The sequence below is a fragment of the Poeciliopsis prolifica genome, unplaced genomic scaffold (assembly GCF_027474105.1).
Source record: "Poeciliopsis prolifica strain line A6 unplaced genomic scaffold, Auburn_PproV2 SCAFFOLD036, whole genome shotgun sequence".
Classification (NCBI taxonomy): Eukaryota; Metazoa; Chordata; class Actinopteri; order Cyprinodontiformes; family Poeciliidae; genus Poeciliopsis; species Poeciliopsis prolifica.
The window spans coordinates 4,772,978-4,793,835 of NW_026562411.1; the positions used below are offsets into that span (position 1 = coordinate 4,772,978).

Sequence of the window (20,858 nt, forward strand, 5' to 3'; positions counted from 1 at the left end):
TCAGTTCGGTGTTCAGATGCTCTCCAGCTGTTCTGCACCTGTTTTATTATGCTTTCAGTTATTAAGTTCATAATTTCTCACTCCACAATATCGTCTAGCTTTTCTTTGGGTCGCCATCCAATCCCCTCAAGCATGAAGCCCAAGTTAAACAGAGTGCTTGAGGCATGCATCCTGCACAACCCCACTCAAAACTGACTAAAGTTTGATTTGAGCGTTCCAGTTAGTTCTTAAATCACTCCTCTGAGTTTTGAGCATCTGATATAGATCTATCAATCCATAATCTAAAAATATAGATTACAGCTCAGCTGTAATAGTTGTCCACCTAAACTGAAGGGCTGGGTAATAAGGGAATCAGAGAAACAGTCAAAGAGCCCAGGGTAACTCTGAAGGAGCTGCAGAGAGCCACAGCTCAGGTGGAAGAATTTGTGGCCCACGAAATGTGTAACTTCTACACTCCACAAATCTGATCAAGCATGTTGAAATATATACCTGTACATAAAATACCTGCACTGAACCATAGGTTAAGTTTCTCTCAAATTTATTATTTTGTATAAAATAGTTTTAGTTTTGAAAAATAACAATAAAAAATATTTTTCATGTGTTACTATAATATAGCAAGATAGTAAATAGTAATTTGAAAAGTACAATTGGATAAATGACAAGTTGTTTTTTTCACAGGGGAAGTATTTTATTAAGAAAGGAACCCAGTGGTTTCAAGTCATTGGCTCCAGCAGAATCTTGAGTCTCTAATTAATATTAAACATTTAACCTAATTTGAAGCAAACTTATTTTAAATTAAATACCTAATTTAAAATAGCAGCGTATTAAAAAGATCTTTACTTCTTTATTTAGATTGAAAAAACAATGGTAGAATGCATTTATTGTCCAAATTTCAGATACATTCTCATATTGTAGACATCAAAATACAAGTACAATTAATCTTAACTAGTTTTATTTCATGAATTACATTAAGTTACTTATATGTGAAGAAACATTTGCCAAATTTTGGTATTAGAGTGAAGTCTTACACAAAAATATTTCAGTCGCTTCATTACATTCTTTTGTACATTGTCTTGTGTAGCTTTTAAATTTCTTAGTATCACATTCTTCATCTGTCTCTAAATGTGTTTGTTCATCTCAGACTTTATCAGACACTTCCTATTTCTATTGGAAATGTTCTAACAGCTTTGTTACACTCTCTTCTGGGTTACGATGAACGATGTCCCTGGAAAATTTCTAGAGCCTCCAGGGTCTAGAAATTGTGACGGTGAGAAAGAGGAGCCATCCCTAAATGACAGCAGTGCCACAGAAGGAGAAAAAGAAAATGCAGGAAAGCCAGCTGACATAAAACATGAGAAAAATGGTGAAAACATAGTGGACGGATTTGTATGTGAGTATGTGGATTTCTTCTTGCTCCCCTTCCATTCTTGAAGTTAGAACTGATATTCTTTTCAATTTTCAGTTCAAAATGATTAGCTCCCCTATAAAATTGTTTTAAAAAATACCCCAAGGTGCTGTTACACAGATCAATCATGTTTCAATACAGCTTTTCCAAACATCTTAGTTTAATTTTGAATGTTCACACTAATTTGCTTTGCATACAGAAAACAAATTATTTCACAAAATCTACTGGCATGAATGTTTTGCTTACTTGCAGCAAAGATAACAGGGTGACACAGAAATCTGGCATTGAGTTATAACTTCTAACTTTCTCAAGCAAATGTCTCTGGCTTCACAGTATACTGCGAATGTGGAATAATCTACAAAATAAAAAACACATGCTTTGTCCTCTCACTCTGCTTCAGTCATTGATGAGGAGACTGGTGCAGTAGAAGAACATACAACAGACTCGCCAAGTCCTCCATTTTCATCAGTAAGATATACTCATGTTCTTCTTTCTGATAATAAGTTGATGTCTTCCAAGCAACATGGATATTTCAGCAAGAAGGTTTAGAAACTGGGTTTTGTTCTCAAATCAACTGATATTATAAAAATCAATTAATTCTGGATATCTCAACCTTGATTTAAGCACATATATGTGTGCTAAGAACAGTCCTTAATTTTAAAGTTCAGATTTGAAGGTATCACAATGAAGACTTTGTCAGTAATTTGTTGCAATTTAAATCCAAAACTGAACACTTTTTAACACAAAAGTTACATTGCTTCATACAGTTTTAATATTTCTATTTTTACAAGATTCTTTTTTTATAAGTAATTTGTTTTAATATTTGTTATGTCTGACTTAAAACTTTGTAGTCAATACTTCTGGCTGACCCTATCGTAGCCATTTTTTCCCAAAAAGATTTTTTTCACTAGACTCATCTCGTTTGGACCAATTATCTTATTTCTGCATGTGTTTTCCATTCTTAAACTTCTATTCATATCCAACCATAAGTTTTAAATCTTCAGGTTTATATGTGTCAGTGTTTTCTCATCCTGAGATCTGAGTTCCAACTTCTGAGACAAATTGATTACAATATTAAGCTAAAACAAAAGTCAAGTCCAGGTATGAGGCAGCATCAAGGGTCTCTGTGTGGAAACAGAAACAGCCGTGAAGAACTGTTGGTTTGTTACATTCATATTTTCAGCTATTTCTGTGGTTAGTGGTGCTTCTGGTCAGTTGTTGGTTTCATCTTTGCTTATGCTGTACTCTGCCTGCTGTCCTGCAGGTTACCAGCTTATGATGGAAATGGAGGTTCTTTTATTGATATTGACTACCAGACTTTTAGCACTGTGCAGTAAAAATTGTTCTAATTTTTTACCCAAATGTTCTTTTTTGACATTTGGACAAATGTTACAAGAAAACCATTTGCACATTGGACACTTAATATGCCCCGTTCAGATAAATTGGCTGCACAGAGTCACTCAAGCTCAGTAAATTAATAAAAAATGAAAAACTTTCACCCTGCAACAATACTAACATCCAAACTGTGAGGATTCTAATCATTGCTACTCAGTTTGTGTGAAACTGATGTGAGAATAAAACAGTGCTGAATGTTTATGCTTTTAGAGTACTTGCCTTTGAAAAACTTCAAGCTGGCAGATTGTAAAGTTGTATTTGTTTCTGTTTGTGTGCAATTTTTTTTCTGTGTGCAGGTACAGGCTCAAAATGAAGCACAACTGGCAAGTTCTTCCTGGGGTTTGTACATTTACTTGTACTGAAACAATGTTTCATCTTTAACTTACAAATAGGCTGAATCACTGATTACGTCTGAGGAAAATTAAAAACCATTCTGAAGATAATTGACCTGTTGTAAAGGAATATTTTTAACAATCTCTACATCTAACATGATTCTTTTTATACATGTTTCTAAATACCTTGTTGGTAGAAATGAATCAATTCTAGTATAGTCTGCTTGTAAAAGAAATAATGTTGAAATGAACATACACTACACTGAAAATCTGCAATAGCCTGCATGCACAAATGGAAACACAATTGAATTATTCAGAACATTTTCTTGAAGCATTTGTACGTCTAAAATCTCTCACTACTTACAGTGAATCTGATGAACCAGAAACAATGTTCCGTTTAAGATTGTCTTGACATTTGCATTTTTGTACAAATGACCACAATTTGTAGAGGTTAAAAGATCAACACCGACTCATTGTGGAAAGTTGTCAGTAGAAGGGTACAAGAATTTTTCAGTTCCTTGTTGCTTTCTGTTCAATTTTACATTAAGCTTGCCATTATCCAAAGTTGCATTCATCATACACTCAAATTATTTCCATTGCTTAATTTCTAACATCACAAAAAACTTTGGCAGCAAACTGAATAGAAAAATGCTGTGGGAAGGGAAATGCATAACTCAGATCAAAGATTTGATTTTTCTTTCAGTATTTCAGTAAAGTCTTGTTGCTGCTACTTTTGTTATAAAGCTCTTTCCACTTTAAAATGAAGGGCCAAAGACTGTGAAGCACATCCAGAATCTTTCATTTTTCTAAGTGTCAGAACAATTTGAGAAACATCAGAAGTGTTTTAATTTGGGCAAATTTGGATTTTGGATGGCTGCATATGAGTGGTTCTTTTTTTTTTATCCAACTTATCTCATATAAGTTGGAGATTACATTTAAGACATTTCATTGTCTGTTTTTGCTTGTAAATATGAATCTTAACCTTTTCTATTTTTTTCTCAAATTGATATATATATTTAAAGGTGGATTGTGGCCCACAGTAAACATCTTCCGATTCACCAATGGGCAGACTTTTGGTGCTGATGAAGCAATAATGAAAAAAGTGAAGGATAACAAAAACTTCTGTCTAACCTACTTGCAAAGCTATCTGCCAATCTCCTTGTTAACCTACTGGCTGGCTCCTACAATTGAGGAAAAACAAAGTCCAGAGGAATCTTCGGTCATCATTGTCTTTTGTCCAATCACCTCACGCGTTGGTTCAGATGTGGAATCAGTAATGACAAATCCACAAGGTAATGGAAATCTTTGTTTGTGTTGTGTCACTACAGGAATTATGGTCATCCTAAAAACTATTTAACAGATCAAATATTTTACAAGCAAATATGTCCGGCTATGTTATTTCTCAAATTGATATAGATATTTAATTCTCAAAGCCATTTCCTAATCCATGAAAATGTTGTGGATTCTTATCTTGTAAACAGAAACATAAGATTTACTAAGAATTTGCACTTTAAAACAGGATACAGGTGTTTCCCCCTCCTAACTTATCAACTAAGGGAATTTTAGTTGCTTTACACAGACTCATTTATTAAGAATTACAATAATAATCAGAAATACAACTATGCATAAAAATATCAGCCTTGAATCAATAACCAGTGAGACATGATAGTACAGGCATCATGTCTCAGGTGACAAATGTGGGTCAGCAATTTAACACCAATGAAAACCAATCCTTAGAAACAGCGGATATGCAAATTATTATTGCTCAGTGTTTTAAGGTACACAGCAAATGTTGCTAGTTTGGAAGTGAAAATGCTGACAATATATCTTTGAAAAGCTACATTCTCCCTTCTCTTCACTTTCTGTAGACTGAAGAAGTTTGATGCATGTTTTGAGTTGGAATAGATTAGAATAGAGTTACATTTGGGTATGAAAAATTCAGCTACCATAAAGATATTTAGATTTACTCACTACGTTTGAACACACTGCTATAATTTTGAACACATTTTGAAAATGCTGTTGTCTCCTTATAATTCGTAACATCAGAACTTCACCAGTTAATGGAAAACTTTTCAGATGTTTTCTATTGTTGGTGCTGTCTGTCATTAGAACTCTATGATTAAACTGAGTAGAGAAATTATTGACCTCATGTGTGCAAAGATTTAACAACAATCATCCCAACTCTACTTTTTTCCATGTGTTTCAGTCTCATTGCTGGATAAACCAGTGATTCTGGTTCTAATCACATCTGTCTACTGTTTCAGTGGCATCAGTGAAGAAACCGATCATCTTGGTTCTGATGCATCACACCAGAGATCCTGACTATTCAACTGCCGGAACAAAATGGTCTGAAGTGTATAAAAATGTTGTGCTTGATGTTCATGTTTTCTTCCATGAGACAGAACCAGGATTACTGACTTGTCAACAAAACGATCAGGCAATCGAAGCCATTGAGAAAAAGTTATATGTCTACATTACTTGGCCTTTTGTCTCCACTTTCTTGAAATGGTTAAATCATAACCCAACACAGGATGTTCCCTGCAGAAAAGAGACAAATGTGTGATTCTGCCCCAAACTGGTCATTTTCCAGTTGCTTTGAGTTGTTTTGCAGTCTCATGTCACTCTGCCTGTTAATATGAAATCATAATAAAGCATGTATGTGTCTAATAAACTGGCCAGTGAATAATAACATAATATAATGAAGAATTAAAGCTACAGAGTCAGCTTATAAAATCATTATACGAGGGAAAAATGTTAATAGGACTCCACAGATCCGACTATTTGATCGATCAGATCATAAATCCGTATGAAGACTCAATTTCCCAGAGTTCTCTGCGGCTCAGCGCTCCAGGCTGGACCTGTGGGAGCTGGCAGTGTTGTGTTCAGCATCCTGATGGAGAGACGCTGACCGGAGCTCCGAGCTTCATCAGTCTTATCCGCTCACTGTGTCCGAACCGAACCCCGATTCCCAGCAGGTCCGGCGGGGCTCCGTCCACTTCTCTCTTCCTGTCTTTGTTGTTGCGGACTGTGCGGGGATGGAGGTTGCGGAGTGCGGGGTGTGCGGGGTGAAGGTGATGTGCCGCTTCAGGCCGCTGAGCGACTCGGAGCGGAGCCGCGGAGACAAATTCATCCCCAAATTCAACGGAGAGGACACGGTGGTGCTGGCGGTGAGTCCTGACCCAACCGAACCGAACCGAGCCGAGCCGAGCCGAGCCGAACCCGTTTACCTCACAGACACGCCCTCCTGCTGTGTCTGCGCGTGCATGTGTCCGTGCTGCAACAATAGAAACACAAACAGAAAAAATAAAATAAACAATGTTTAACAGATGCTGCTGGTAGTTTGTTTAATATGTGGCTGAATGCTTGATTGAAACCAAATCTTAATTGATAATTTGATTCTTTTAGAAAGGAGAAGCGGCTGAACTGACATTTTTGCCAACTCATTCATTTCCTTTACCAATAATCATAACATTCAGTTAAAGTTCTGATTAACATGTCTGAACACATGAAAGAAGAAAACAACATACTGGAGTGCATCCCTTCAAGGACAGCTGGAAAATAAAAAAACACTACTATTTTTATATGAAATAAGCTGCAGTCATTTTCAATCTGCTGCTTTCAGCTGAAACATCCAGGACTAATTTGACCTGAGAGTTCAGGAGGGACTTCTGCTTTAATGAATGGCTGACCCAGTTCTGAAAGTTTCAGGGACAGAAAATAATGAGACAGATATGAAGCAGTTTGTTATTATTGAGTCTCTCTCTATAGAGAGTTTGTTTGCAGATGGAATTTTTTTTATTCAGCTTGTTTGGAAAGTTTTGCAGAAAAATAAAAACAAAGTCTGTGGACTGGGAAGCTAAGATCTGCTGTTACAACAGAAGGAAACTTTGTCTCCTCCACTAATCAGATTTAGGCCTGGACCTTCAAACAACTGCATGAAGCTAAAATACAATTAGCAGCTTATGGAGAATATTCATAAATCTCAACATGGATTGAATCTTTGGAATAGCCAGTTAGAGTGAATGCTTGATATGCAAATAAGTCAGTTTCCTCCAAAAACATATTGATTTCTGGTTTCATTCTGACAAAAAATGGGGGATGGAGACTCTGAAAGACCTCATGGGAAATAACCTGTTACCATGACAGCAGGTGGGGGCTGACAGTGGTCATGTGACCAGCAGCAACAGATCAAGAAAAAAAAAAAAATTGCTAAGAGATTCAGATCCACGGAGTGAAGACAACTAAACAGACGCTGAACTCACTGTGAGGTTGGCTGTGTGTGTGTGAGAGAAAAAGAGTGTGTGCATATTTATCTGTGTGTGTCTGGCATCGTTCAGCAGCAATCATTTTTCTTCCGTCTCATTGGTCCAGTCGTCTCAGCCGTCTCCCTGGGGATGCAGAAACGCAGTCACCATGACGACAGGCATCTTATTGAAACAGACAGACCTGCAGCAAGAAACCGACTCAGGATCATTAAATGTAATGGATGGATTGATGCTTTGGCGCACTGAAGCCGACTTTATTGACAGTTTGTGTCACAATCAAATAATAAGTTCGAAATCATCAGTTTATCTTTTATTTTTAGATATTTGCATCTGAATTTACAGGAACTGAAAACTGAATGATTAAACTGTACCAACAGAAAGATGCTAGTTTTAAATGGAAAAATCTAATCCAAGTAAACTGATTTAGAGTAGCTTACTGATCAGTTTATAAGGGGAAAGAAGGAGATTTTTAACAATTTGTTTTTTTCTGATGACTAAAGACACTCTAAGCTTTATTTTACAAAAGAGTAGAAAAGGGAATCATAAACTCCATATTGATATTAGGTTGAAATTGATCAACTAGTTACTTGCTTTTATAGAGTTATTCTATTTTACTCTTTCTTTTGCTTTGCTTTCTTTTCTTTTGTTGCACAACTTATCTGAGTTGTGCAGCATAAAACTATCTATTTTAAAGGAGATATAATGTTTAAAATGTTGTTTTCTCCCTGTCAAAGGTCAAAGGGCATCATAGGAAGGAAGCATTAAGGTTCGTCTCCTACATTTCTACATATCAATCTGGGCCTTTAACATGAACTTTAGATGCCCTGCCAAAGAACAAATCACTAAACTTCAGCTGTGGGTAGTTTTATCAAATGATCAGATGTTATCCGAGTTTGTGAGGCTTAGACTGGATAGTCAAGTCTGCATAGCTCTGTTCTGATAAGCTGCTTCTGTTTCTGTTGTTTTTGTGATGCCATCTTCATTTGCGTTTGCTGTACTTTAAATGGTTCATCTTTGTTAAAGAGACATGTTCTTCCTCTGCATCACTACATCAGGTGAAATTGACCTGCTTGATCTAAAGACAGGAAGAAGAGACTCACTGCTGGTTCTCTTCCATTAACATAACTTACTTTGCTTTTATTTAATGCGAGGCTGTTCGCCGTCAGCGTTCTTCTTCTGTGCTTGTCGGTTCACACAGAAGTCTGACTGTAATGGCATTTAATTAGCAATATGAACAACCAACCAAAAAACTGGAATTGATCATCAAAACCTGCTGTGTCAATGTAGCCATAGTTTCCTGATTGTGGTATAAATGACATTATGTGCCTAGGAAGTCTGCAATACACCCTCTTTAAAAACAGGATCTGGTACCTCACTGCTCTGCGGTCCTGTCGAGTCTTGGCCTTACATTCAACAGCCAGATGGTCCAACCGTCTGTCTTTCATGGCTTCCCTCTGCCCTGTGTTGTAAAGTCAGCTGACCCTTCAAATTTTAACAGTTTTCATGCTGCCATATCCTGGTTTGGTGGCTCGGAGGAGAAACGACTGCAGGTCGACTTCACCTCTCCATGGAAATGTTGGCATTTTAAGAAAACACAAAAAACAAACAGATGTCTCGAATGACCATATGAATATCCCACAGAGCTGTTCCAAAATTAGATAAATCGTTATTATCATCATTATATAATTCAAAGTAAGCTGTGTGTATCAGCTTGGGGTAACCTGGTGCAGAGTAAGTAGTTCGATGCTGCAAGCAGTTGGTGACTTGTTGCTTTATACCAATCAACCTTTTCGTCATTTTTTTAGGTCTGCTGGTTTGTTACAAAGAAGCTGTGATTCTTAAATTGTTTCCTGTTATGTACCAACAGATTAATAGAACTAAAAAAGTATGTCATATTCCCAGATTTTAAGAACTTTCTGATTTTTAAAGGAGCAATTAAATATAAAATAGTCTTACTTAAATAAATAAACAGATTTATTTAAGTAAGATTTTAGCAGCTAGCTGACATGCACATAGATATAGTCTGGTCTTTAAGTTTTGTTGCTCAGGTAAAAGCCTGTAATTCCAGTAGAGCTGCAGGAAGGAGCTGACTGTCTCTCTGTTTACGACTCAGTGCTCATTCCTCTTCAAGACACAAAAAAGCAGCTGCAAAATCAGCTAGAAGCAAAATCAATTCAAGCCATTGAATTGATTTTGCTTCAATTCAAGCCATTCAAAATGCAGCTTAGAATATTTTTAGGATTTTGAATGTTAGACATAGGAAGGCATTTTCTCCAGTTCAGTTTAGTAGTTCAGCAATTTTTTATAGTTCCGCTGATACTGTTCTCCAAAACAGTATCAGCAAAAAACCACCAAGCTAAATTACTTGTATGATGTTGATTCAATGCAGGTCATTTGTGCTCATTATGTCTCTTTATGACTGCTTAAAAAAATAGATTTTGCAAATTACATATTAGTAATATGTAAACATGTCCTGGTCCAAGCCTGTAGTTTGGGGAGATTTTCATTATTTCTCCTTTTTTCATTTGATTTTGTTTTGAGGTGACATTTAAATCTGTTGGCTGCTGATAAATCTTCAAACTGTCCTCTGATCAATTTAATGCCAGCAGCTTCTAGAGGTTTTTATAGGCTGTTGGCAGGAGACACACAAATATTCATGAACATATGAAGATGTGTTTATGCACATAAAAATAATCTGTATACAAATTTATATAATAGCTTTTTCTTTTCTTTTTTCTTTTTTTTTTTTTTACATATTTTCTAATTTTGTCGCTTTTTTTTTTCCCAAGAAAAAACTAAATAAAAACAAACCAGAACATAAATGGGGATGGGAGGGTAGCCAAATAAAAGCCAGTCATTGACATCACATTTCAAATCAAAGCATCACTCTGAATGACGGCAAGGTTTATGAAAAGTCAGAAAGGTTTGACATATTCTGTCCACTTTGAACATATCTTGTAGAAAGTGTCTTTCTGCACTTTGAAAAAGAAAAAGACAGTCTCTCCAAACTGTAAATCTTTGGTTTGGAGAGATTTTTTTCTGTTCCTGTGTGTCAGAGTAAGTTTGAGGTCTTTGGTAAAGTCTTTTATTTTGACAAAATGCTTCCTGTGTTTCAGGGGAAGCCGTATGTGTTCGACAGAGTTTTTCCTCCAAGCACTGAACAGATTCAGGTGTATGACACCTGTGCTAAACAGATCGTCAAAGGTGAGGCTGATACCAATCCATACATAGACATTATGATGGTAACATTATCAACATTTCTTTTGTTTTAAAGCGAAACTAGATCATAAAATGTAGTGTTTATTGCATTGTTTTATTTTTGTGGCGTTAAATTAATAGTTTGTATCTATATTTGGTGGTCCAGACGTGTTGGGAGGCTACAATGGAACCATCTTTGCTTACGGTCAGACGTCATCAGGAAAGACTCACACCATGGAGGTCAGTGTGTTGTTGTGTGAGAAACAGATTGTGTTAGTTTGTCTTTGTAAACATTATTTTGTTATTTAGGGGAAGCTGCACGACCCCCATATGATGGGGATCATCCCCAGGATCTCCAGAGACATCTTTGACCACATCTACTCCATGGACGAGAACCTGGAGTTCCACATCAAGGTGATGTGGAACACCTTAGAAAAATCTGTGTGACCTCAGTACAGCTGTGTACCTTTTGTTTCCAATCATGTATCCATGTGTTATGATCCTCTCTGTCTGCAGGTGTCCTACTTTGAGATTTATCTGGATAAAATCCGAGACTTGCTGGACGGTGAGGCGTTTCAGATGTTTCGCTTTTTTAAGGTCCAAGAACTTGTTAATATTTACTGACCAAAGTTTCATGTTTCAGTGTCAAAAACCAACCTGGCTGTTCATGAGGATAAAAACAGGGTTCCCTATGTCAAGGTACCTCAGTCTCATGTCACTCTATATGCTTGTTCAGGCTTTTTCTAATCACTTCAATTCATTTATCTTGCAAACTGAGATCTGTAGAGTTCTTGCTGATTGATGCTCTATAGTTTCTTACGATTCCTGGATTATTTCAGAGACATTGCATTGGGGTTAATTTCCTGGCATACCAAAAACTTGTATCTGTTGCAAATGTTTATTTTTTTGAATAATCTTTCAATAGAATAATGAAATTTTTTAGGAATGATTTTCAGACCTTTCCAGATTGATTCTAATGTAACTGTGTTTACCTTTACCTTTTAAAATTGTGTTAATCCACAGTTGTATGGTTTAGACCAGCTGACAGACAACATTTCTGCCTGCACTCATGTTCTCACACTGACAATGATGATGATGCATTTTCTCACTTAGTTAGTTAAAAAGAAGCAAGGGGGTCTGAGGCACTTGAAACTTTTTCCTGTGACTGCATATCAGATTGCAAATTTGTACAACTGCAGTATATGGTTGGATATTGTTTAATTGCAGAGAATAGAGTTCTTGTGTTTAAGGTTTCCATGCTCTCTGTCAGGGTTGCACTGAGCGTTTTGTGTCGAGTCCTGAGGAGGTGATGGACGTGATCGATGAAGGAAAAGCTAACAGACATGTCGCTGTCACCAGTAAGTCTTTCACTGCATCTGATATTACTCAAGCATTATTATCACCTCCCCTTCACTGCAGCTACAAGCTTTCTCAGAGTCAGAACAGAATCGTTTCTGGTGTTTGTGTCTCTTCAGTCTTCAGCAGGAGTATCAAAAATCATGGCTGAGCTGCATCTGTTGTATTTCTAGCTGACATTTCTGTTTTTCACCTGACTTCCTCCTGCAGACATGAATGAGCACAGTTCTCGCAGCCACAGCATTTTCCTGATCAACATCAAGCAGGAGAACGTGGAGACGGAGATGAAACTGTCTGGGAAACTTTATCTGGTCGACCTGGCAGGCAGCGAGAAGGTCTGACTCCTTCGATGAATTGAAATACTCACAAAACATATTTTCAACTATCTATAATCAGGGCATATGATATTCTTTAATCTGACACGTTTACTTTTCATGTTTTTTTAAACATATTTCCCTTTCTGAAATTTTGATGCTTTATTCAGGTCAGTAAAACTGGAGCTGAAGGTTCTGTGTTGGATGAAGCAAAGAACATCAACAAGTCTCTGTCTGCTCTTGGGAACGTCATCGCTGCACTCAGTGAAGGAACGGTGAGAAAAAAAATCACATTACGCAGGTCAGAGAATACATTTATACAGATCAAGTAAACGGAGAGAAATAGGAAGACTGATTTAAATGCTTCTGTTTGAGGAAAAGGGAAGAAGTTAGCAAAAACCAAAAGCTGGCGAAAACTTGGATATGTTGAACCTATTCTTTACTATAAGAGTCGGTGTTGCAGACTTTAAAACAGATTTATCCTTCAGTTCTTGATCAGAATTTAGGTCACTGCAACAAAAAGATTTATTCTAGATGTTACTGGCATCAACATGACAGAAAGGAACCAGATAACGAACCTTCACAGATCACATCTTCACAGTGTTTTATGTATCTAAATGTAGAAAACCCACGTCCCATACCGAGACAGCAAGATGACCAGGATTCTGCAGGATTCTCTAGGGGGAAACTGTCGGACCACCATCATCATCTGCTGCTCTCCTTCTGTTTACAATGAGGCTGAGAGCAAGTCCACCCTCATGTTTGGTCAGAGGTAGAGCCTCCATGTTAACTTTCAGGACAAACAGTCTGTTAGTAGCTCTGAAGGATCAGTTTGAGATCTGAGCAACAAGCATGCAAAAAGCATGTGTTAAATTTGTCCTGTTTGATTTCATGTTTCAGGGCTAAAACCATAAAGAACACGGTTTCTGTCAACCTTGAGCTGACTGCCGAGGAGTGGAAGAAAAAGTACGAGAAGGAGAAAGAAAAGAACAGAAGTTTGAGCATCATGATCCAGAAACTGGAGAATGAGCTGAAGCGCTGGAGGAAAGGTGAGGAAAATGTACAGTTTAAAAAAGGCTGTTGCTGACAATCAGTGATGAAGATGTAAACAGTGGCTGCTATTATTGGTTGTGAATTCTTTCTGTGAATCAGAGAGAATTCACAGATGCTGAAAGCCGAGGATTTATGCTGAATTAGAATAATTTGATTAATATTTCCAGCAGATTGGACGTTTTCATTAATGTATTTGAATGTATAATCTGTTCATACTCAACATGAAATTAAATATTTTCAAACAAAGCAAAAAATAAAGAGTTTACAAAAAATCTGAGCTTTCAAGCTGTTGAAACCAGAAAATCACTTCACAAAAAACTGGGAATATAAAAAAGATTAAGAAATGTTAAGAACCTCTGTATTATGATGTATTTATTCCCTTGTTGTGCAAATTAGTCCAGAAACCTACTACTGCTCTAATGGGAGGTAATCTGTGTTCAGGCTTCCCTGTGGAAACATTTCTGGAAAATGTTCCTGCAGTGGAAACGCCCCTTTAAAGTCATTCCTGCACTGTGTTAGGACGCCACCTGGTGGATTTTTTAAAATTTAAATGTATTAAAATTGATTACCATTATAGAATTCTGCATTGTTTTATTAATTAAAATAATGTTTATAAACTTCAACTCAAGTGTCAGAGCTGCAAATGCTAATCTTAGAAACTGTTGACTCTGTTTTCATGCTAATTGTGATAAAATAAAAATTATTCAGAGCTAAGAAAAAAAGTGTTGATTTATTTTCTTAATAACAGAGTATATTCAGTGACTCAGTGGCCATTTTTTGACATTTTAAATTAGCTTGACTTTTTTCCCACATTTTGATATTTCTTTTATGTTTTTAGTTCAGGTCAAAAGCTAAAACCATCATTATTTTTGGAAAACTGAAGCTGCTAGGGGATTTCTGACTCTTTCTGACTCTTTCCAGGTGAGTCTGTACCTGTGGAGGAGCAGCTGAGCAACAGGAGTAAGAAGATCAGCACTGAGACGCCAGCAGTGATCGAGAGCTTAGCCCCGCCCACCGCCCCTCTGTCAGAGGAGGAGAAGGCGCAGTACGAGACGCTCATCACCAACCTCTACCAGCAGCTGGACGACAAGGTGAGTCTCACCTGCACCTGCAGCAGGACGATGATGATGAAGTTCAGAACTGAAACCATAAAACTGCTGACTCGTGTTTCAGGACGATGAGATCAACCTGCACAGTCAGACGTCCGAGAAGCTCAAGCAGCAGCTGATAGAGCAGGATGAGGTGAGTTTCCATGATGCTCGTGTAATGTTCCCGTTCTCCTCCGCACCCCTGCTGACGTTCTGCTCCCACAGCTGCTGCTGTCCAGGAGCCAGGACTACGAGCGTCTGCAGGAGGAGCTGAGCCGGCTGCAGAGGGACAGCGATTCAGCTAAAGAGGAGGTGAAGGAGGTGCTGCAGGCGCTGGAGGAGCTGGCCGTCAACTATGACCACAAGAGCCAAGAGGTGGAGAACAAGACGCGCTGCAACGAGCAGCTGAACGAGGAGCTGGCACACAAAACGGTGAGTCCACAACCTGAAGGCTTGTGTTGGCCGGTAGTTTTCAATGAGCTCCAAGTCTTTCAGGTTGAAATTCCTAAAACTATTCATATAATATTTGAGGTTCAAACGTTTAAGCAACTCAAGAGGTTGATGTTGGATGTTGTTCCACAATGTTCTGTGGTTGCAGGCGGGTCTGGAGGCCGTTCAGAGGGAGTTGTCCACCATGCAGGAGCTCAGCACTCACCACAAGAAGAGATCTGCAGAGATTGTCAATCTGCTGATCAGAGACCTCAGTGAGATCGGCAGCGTCCTCGGAACCACAGAGCTCAAAGCTGTGAGACTCTCCTGCTCTTCAGGCAGACATCCACAAGCATCCAGTGTACAGCTTCCCTGACAGACTGCTTCCTGCATGGTTTAACGTTTTCTCAGATGGCTGAGATGAGCGGCGTGATGGAGGAGGAGTTCACCACGGCTCGTCTCTACATCAGCAAGATGAAGTCTGAGGTCAAGTCTCTGGTGAACCGCAGCAAACAGCTGGAGGTCAGCCTGACGGAGAACACCGGCAAGATGGAGGTCAACGAGAAGGAGCTGAGCGCCTGCCAGCTGCTCGTCTCTCAGGTAACACACACCTGGTTAAAGAAAGACACATGAGCGCTGTCACTGCAACATGATGACCACAGACACACCAGAATTAAAAACAAAACTCTTTATTATTAATTTTTATTTTGTTTTTTTCCTTTAGTATTGCATTGTATTCATTGTTATAACTTTTGACAGTATTATTGTCATTTTGCCTTATTTTGTAAACTTATAATGAATGTATTTAGCTGTAACTATGGAAAATTTCTCTATTGTTAAAAATAAATAAAAACTAAGTTAAAAGAAGACTAAAGCAGAGCATCCTGCAGTATTATCTGCAGAAGGTTTTGCTCTCGCTTGCACCCTGAGGGAACCACAGAACACAGTGTTTCCTTTTAAGTAGCATCTTATTTCTCTGTTAACTTTGAATCGTCCTATTCCAGTCAACAATCGATTTCTTAGTGCATCTTTAATTATTCCCCATCTGGACAAAACTGCTTTTCCTGGCATGATTATTTAAAACTTCTGACAAATAAATTATTTCTCAGAACAATCTTTTACCTTTGAGGAAGTTAAAGATTTAATGTGGAATCAGCAGAGCTGTTGCAGGAATTCTAACTTATTGAATGTGAATGGGTAACGCACGTAAAGAGATGTTTGCTTATGAATCATTTCACAAGTGTGTGTGGCCAGAAAACAGAAAAGCATTGCTGCCTTGGCAGACCACCCAGTCAGGATGGTCTGTGTTTGTTGTTTTTCAGGTTGTTGTTGTTTACTTTGTTGTTGTTGTTTTTGCAGCTTCAGGCCAAGTTGGAATCCCTGTCTGTCGACCTGCAGAGGATGGAGCAGAAGAAGCGGCAGCTGGAGGAGAGTCAGGATGCTCTGATGGAGGAGGTTGCTAAGCTACACGCTCAGGGTCAGGGTCATCACCATGTCTACAGGAGGTCCTGCTCTGTGATTGGACAAGGGATGATGATGAAACCGAAACTGTTCTGTATGTTTCTAGGTCAGATGCATGAGGTGACAGTGATGGACAAAGAGAAAGAACACATGAGCAGACTGAAGGATGCTGTGGAGATGAAGGTAAAGATTGTTGAAGCTTCCTCAGAATTTCTAACAATCTGCAAGAGACGACCGAACAGAGATAAAGGAAACGGCTTCATTCAGTCTGTCGTCTCTCTTCAAAAACTCAGTTTGATCTCAGTTATCAATATTTTCACTTTGATTAGTCAGTGATTGTGTTTCTTATTTGTAATCATCATTGGCACAAATTTCCAGCTTAATTGAGACATCAGAGCCAATTTCCAATTTAAGAGTGAGATTTTTTTTCTCACTTTATTTTGTAAAAAAGGAATTGCAAATAATAAAATACTTTCAAAAAAATTATTTTATTTAAATGATCCCTTGTGTGAGTGTTAAGCAGAGTATTAAGGCCAGGAAATGACAAGTTGTGTTTCATTGTGAGAACATAATCATCATATTATATTAGTAGAATAAAGTTGCAAATTTACCAAAAATAACTTCTTAAAGTATGATAAAAAAATGTAGTTTTATGAAAAAAAACATTTTGATATGAGATATTTAATGTGAACAATTTGCATGACTGCAATGTCTTGCTGTTTCTGATAATCTGATGTTAATGTGTTAAAGTATTGAGTGTTTCAAATCTTGAAGTAAGATAAAACTTCACAAGATGCTCAACATTTCTCATTTTGATATTTTTATAATTTTCTGTGATCTAGTTCAAGATGGTGGGACACAGTTGGGCTGATATCTCTCTGAACTATGGAAACACAAGAAAAGAAATCCAGATTTTCCAAAAATAAAGTTTTCAAAAAACAGAATATTAATTATTAGTTAGGATTGATTATTGTTCAGCACTATGTGACACGTTTAACCAGGAAACCTGCTCTGCAGAGAACGTTGGAGGAACAGATGGAGAACCACAGGGAGGTTCATCAGAAACAGCTGAGCCGACTCCGCGATGAGATCGAACAGAAGCAGAGAGACAACGACCTGCTCAAAGAGTACCGACTGCTTTTACCGTTATTAGTTATGACTTAAACCGAATTGTAACTTCTGATTGATCGAGTATCGTTTCATATAACAGAAGGTTCTGTGTTTGTTGCTCAGTGTTAATCAGGCTCTGCACCTGGAGAACAGAAAACTTCAGTCTGACTTTGACAAACTCAGAGCCGAGGACCAAAACAAGGAGCAAAGACTCCAGAAACTGCAGTAAGTTTGTCCCTCTTTGCTTCCTGTAACAGGAGTTTCTTTCTTTCTTTATGAAATGAGATCTCTGTTTACTCTGACGTCTTCTGATTTAATTTCAGGTTTCTGAATGAGAAGAGAGAACAAGCCAAGGAGGATCTGAAGGGCTTGGAGGAAACTGTGGTATGAGTTTAATTCATCCACATTCATTTAACTGCACTTTCAGCTGAAACATGTTGAGCATCGGTGATCTGTCAATAGCTCTGCTTTTGTTTCACAGACCAAAGAGCTGCAGACTCTGACCAACCTCCGGATCCAGTTCATACAAGACATCACGTCTCGAGTCAAGAACGTAAGAATAAACAAAGCAGACTTCTCAGGTTCTGATTATTTAACAGTAATCATGTGAATCTGTAAATGCTTTTACAGATCGTTCAATTGTTTCGTTATTCATGCTATTTAAAACATGTAACTGATTCCTCCTGCTGATGTGGATGATTTTTTTCTTTTTTCCCTCCATGCTGAACAGAGCTCAGAGAACGACAACGACGAGGCCGGCGGCAGTTTGGCTCAGAGACAGAGGATCATCTTCCTGGAGAACAACCTGGAGCAGCTCAGCAGAGTCCACAAACAGGTGAGATATCACCGCACAGCAGTGATCGGTTTTATGCTTGTTTTTATTTTTCTGCATGGAACGATTTCAATAATTATCAGTGGGTAGTTTCAAATTAAAGGTCCTATTCTAAGGTAGCGTCTGTGTCAAAACAGACTGAAACACTACATTAAAAATAGACAATATTAATATTTAAGGAGATTAATTTTTAAAAGTTTCAATAAAGTTCCTCAACATTGTGTTAAATACATAAATAACAACAATAATACTTTCTTAACTAGCAATACGTCAATGTACAAAACAAATCTGCAGGAATGTTTGAGGATTCAAATATGTTTGAGTATAAGAATAATTTTTTTCTTGAAAAGTGCCTTTATAAAAAAGTGAATTAGATCTGTGATGAAGAGTCACATCTGTTTAATCAGTTTCATAACAAACTGTAGCAGATTAAATTTAAGTTTGCGTCTTGTCAGCTGGTGCGGGATAACGCAGACCTGCGCTGCGAGCTGCCCAAGCTGGACCGGCGGCTGCGTGCCACCGCAGAGCGAGTCAGAGTGCTGGAAACGGCCCTGAAGAATGCCAAGGAGTCGGCTCTGAGGGACCGCAAACGGTACCAGCAGGAGGTGGACCGGATCAAAGAGGCCGTCCGGTCCAAGAACATCTCCAGGAGGGGGCACTCTGCTCAGATTGGTGAGAACCGCAGCCTACAGAAAACTGAGTCAGTAATCTGAAGAGTGTGATTTCAGCTGACTCGCATGGTTCCTGCGTCCATACAGCCAAGCCAATCAGAGCCGGGCACCAGTACCATCACTCATCCTCCTCCCCATCTATTAAACCGACCATCAGAGGAGGGGGCGTGGCCTCCAGTCCTCGCCATCACTCCTCCCGACACCAAGCAGCTCAACAGCATCAACAGCCACAGTGAAACCACAAGCGACTCCAGGTCAGTAACAGATGGTCACTGTAGCTTGACCCAATCAGGACTGATGATTAATTAATTAAATTAATATGAAGAAAAATGAGGAATTAATTGAACTGTAATTACTCCAAATGCTATTATTTTTTCCCCTTTTATTTAGTTTTCTTTAAAAATGTATGACTTTCTGTCTTTACAGATAACAGCCTAACTGTGGATCAGTTTATTTATTCTTTGTTTCTGAACATCTTTACTCAACTCTCCTGTCTTCACCATTCTGCCTTTACTGGAAACTCATTTCCTCAATTTTCCTCTTCAACAGCCAATAATAGTTTGACTTGTTCTCTGAATCAGAAAAACAAAGCTGTTTGTTTTAGTTTCTGTGTCTCTGATCCATTCATTTAATTCATCTTGTCTTTCTGCAGTATTAAAACCTGAACTTTAGAAAACAGACGCCTAAAGCTCTTGCTGCTGTTGTTTTCTTAAGTACAACCCAAGTAATGCACATTGATGCATCACAGTGCAATTCTAGAAGAATTATCTTTATTCAACTTTGAACTGTTAGACACTTTCCTGACTAAATTGAGAAAACAGAGTATTTTCACCTCAGGTTGGATTTTTTTGTATTTGTCTTGATTGATAAACAATATTAGAAATGACATTTTAGGAATTTTTGAAACAGGCTTTGTCCTTCCAACAGCTAATAATAATAATAATAATATAATAATAATAATAATAATAATAATAATAATAATAATAATAATGCTTTTAAACTGCAGTATAATTCAAATAAACACTCCGCCTAGTCATCTGATTTTAATTGTATTTACAGTATTACAGTATAAACCTTTAAAAAAAGAAATACCTCAGATAATTTCATGTATTTGCACATCATTGCTTTATGAGTTTACAGTGCTGTAATAATTGTTTTTTAATCATTTTTGCTGCCATGACTTGAGTTTCAATTGTTCTTTTCGTGAATGTTTGAACCTACCTGTCCAAGTGTTGCCTTTTTCAACATTTTATATTTTATTACTGGACATTTTGATACTTTTTTATATTAATTTTTAATTTCATTGTTATTGCTGGAGATTTCCTCAGCTGCTCCTGACAGATTCTACAAACATTACGTTTCTTCCAGAGAGAATACAGTAAACCAAACTCACCAAAATGCATCATGAGCTGGATAGTGTCTGTTAGACCCGTGGTGTGTTTATGTCTGTGGGATTCAGATGTTACGGAAGTGTTGTGCTGTATTTGCTATTTCTGGTATTTGTAGTCACAATCACTGATTTTCAATGATTCTATTTATTTTACTGTATTTATTTCACTAACATAATTGAACTATGTCTACTGTAATTGTTTTGTGTAATTATTGAACATTACTTCATCATGGTATTAGTTATAATTTTGTTTAGATTGCAATTTTTTTCCCTGTAATGTTTAATCATTTAATATTTAGTCATTTTCTATATTTATTTTCATCCATGTATTGTACTGTATTTTCAATTATTTTTTTTACATTTGTATTTTACTTACTATATTTATTTTGCTGAATTTTTACTGTCTTTTGCAGTTTTTCATTGCAGGCCTACGTTAAACTAAAAGCTGATATTTCTATTATAGATGTTAAATTATTATTTTTCCTCCAGTGTTTAAAGCACAATCTTATGGCCTCTTCAATTACAAAAATAAAGTGTTTCTGATGTCAAATATGGAGCC

General features: G+C 37.5%; 1 protein-coding gene across 1 annotated transcript; it reads left to right on the top strand.

The window, feature by feature from the left end:
• The first annotated feature begins 999 nt into the window (after positions 1-999).
• Positions 1,000-20,849, top strand: LOC129374397 (kinesin heavy chain-like). Its single transcript, XM_055052793.1, has 30 exons — positions 1,000-1,390; positions 1,806-1,873; positions 3,097-3,139; positions 4,155-4,424; positions 5,397-6,299; positions 10,514-10,601; positions 10,762-10,835; positions 10,905-11,009; positions 11,112-11,160; positions 11,239-11,294; positions 11,866-11,953; positions 12,162-12,286; positions 12,436-12,540; positions 12,889-13,037; positions 13,166-13,314; positions 14,240-14,409; positions 14,492-14,560; positions 14,632-14,838; positions 15,005-15,151; positions 15,247-15,435; positions 16,195-16,312; positions 16,403-16,479; positions 17,314-17,423; positions 17,530-17,631; positions 17,730-17,790; positions 17,888-17,959; positions 18,137-18,241; positions 18,694-18,910; positions 18,997-19,163; positions 19,336-20,849. The coding sequence occupies exons 5-29, from the start codon at positions 6,168-6,170 to the stop codon at positions 19,143-19,145; spliced, it is 2,913 nt and encodes a 970-aa protein (XP_054908768.1). The 5' UTR covers positions 1,000-1,390; positions 1,806-1,873; positions 3,097-3,139; positions 4,155-4,424; positions 5,397-6,167; the 3' UTR covers positions 19,146-19,163; positions 19,336-20,849.
• The last annotated feature ends 9 nt before the right edge of the window (positions 20,850-20,858 follow it).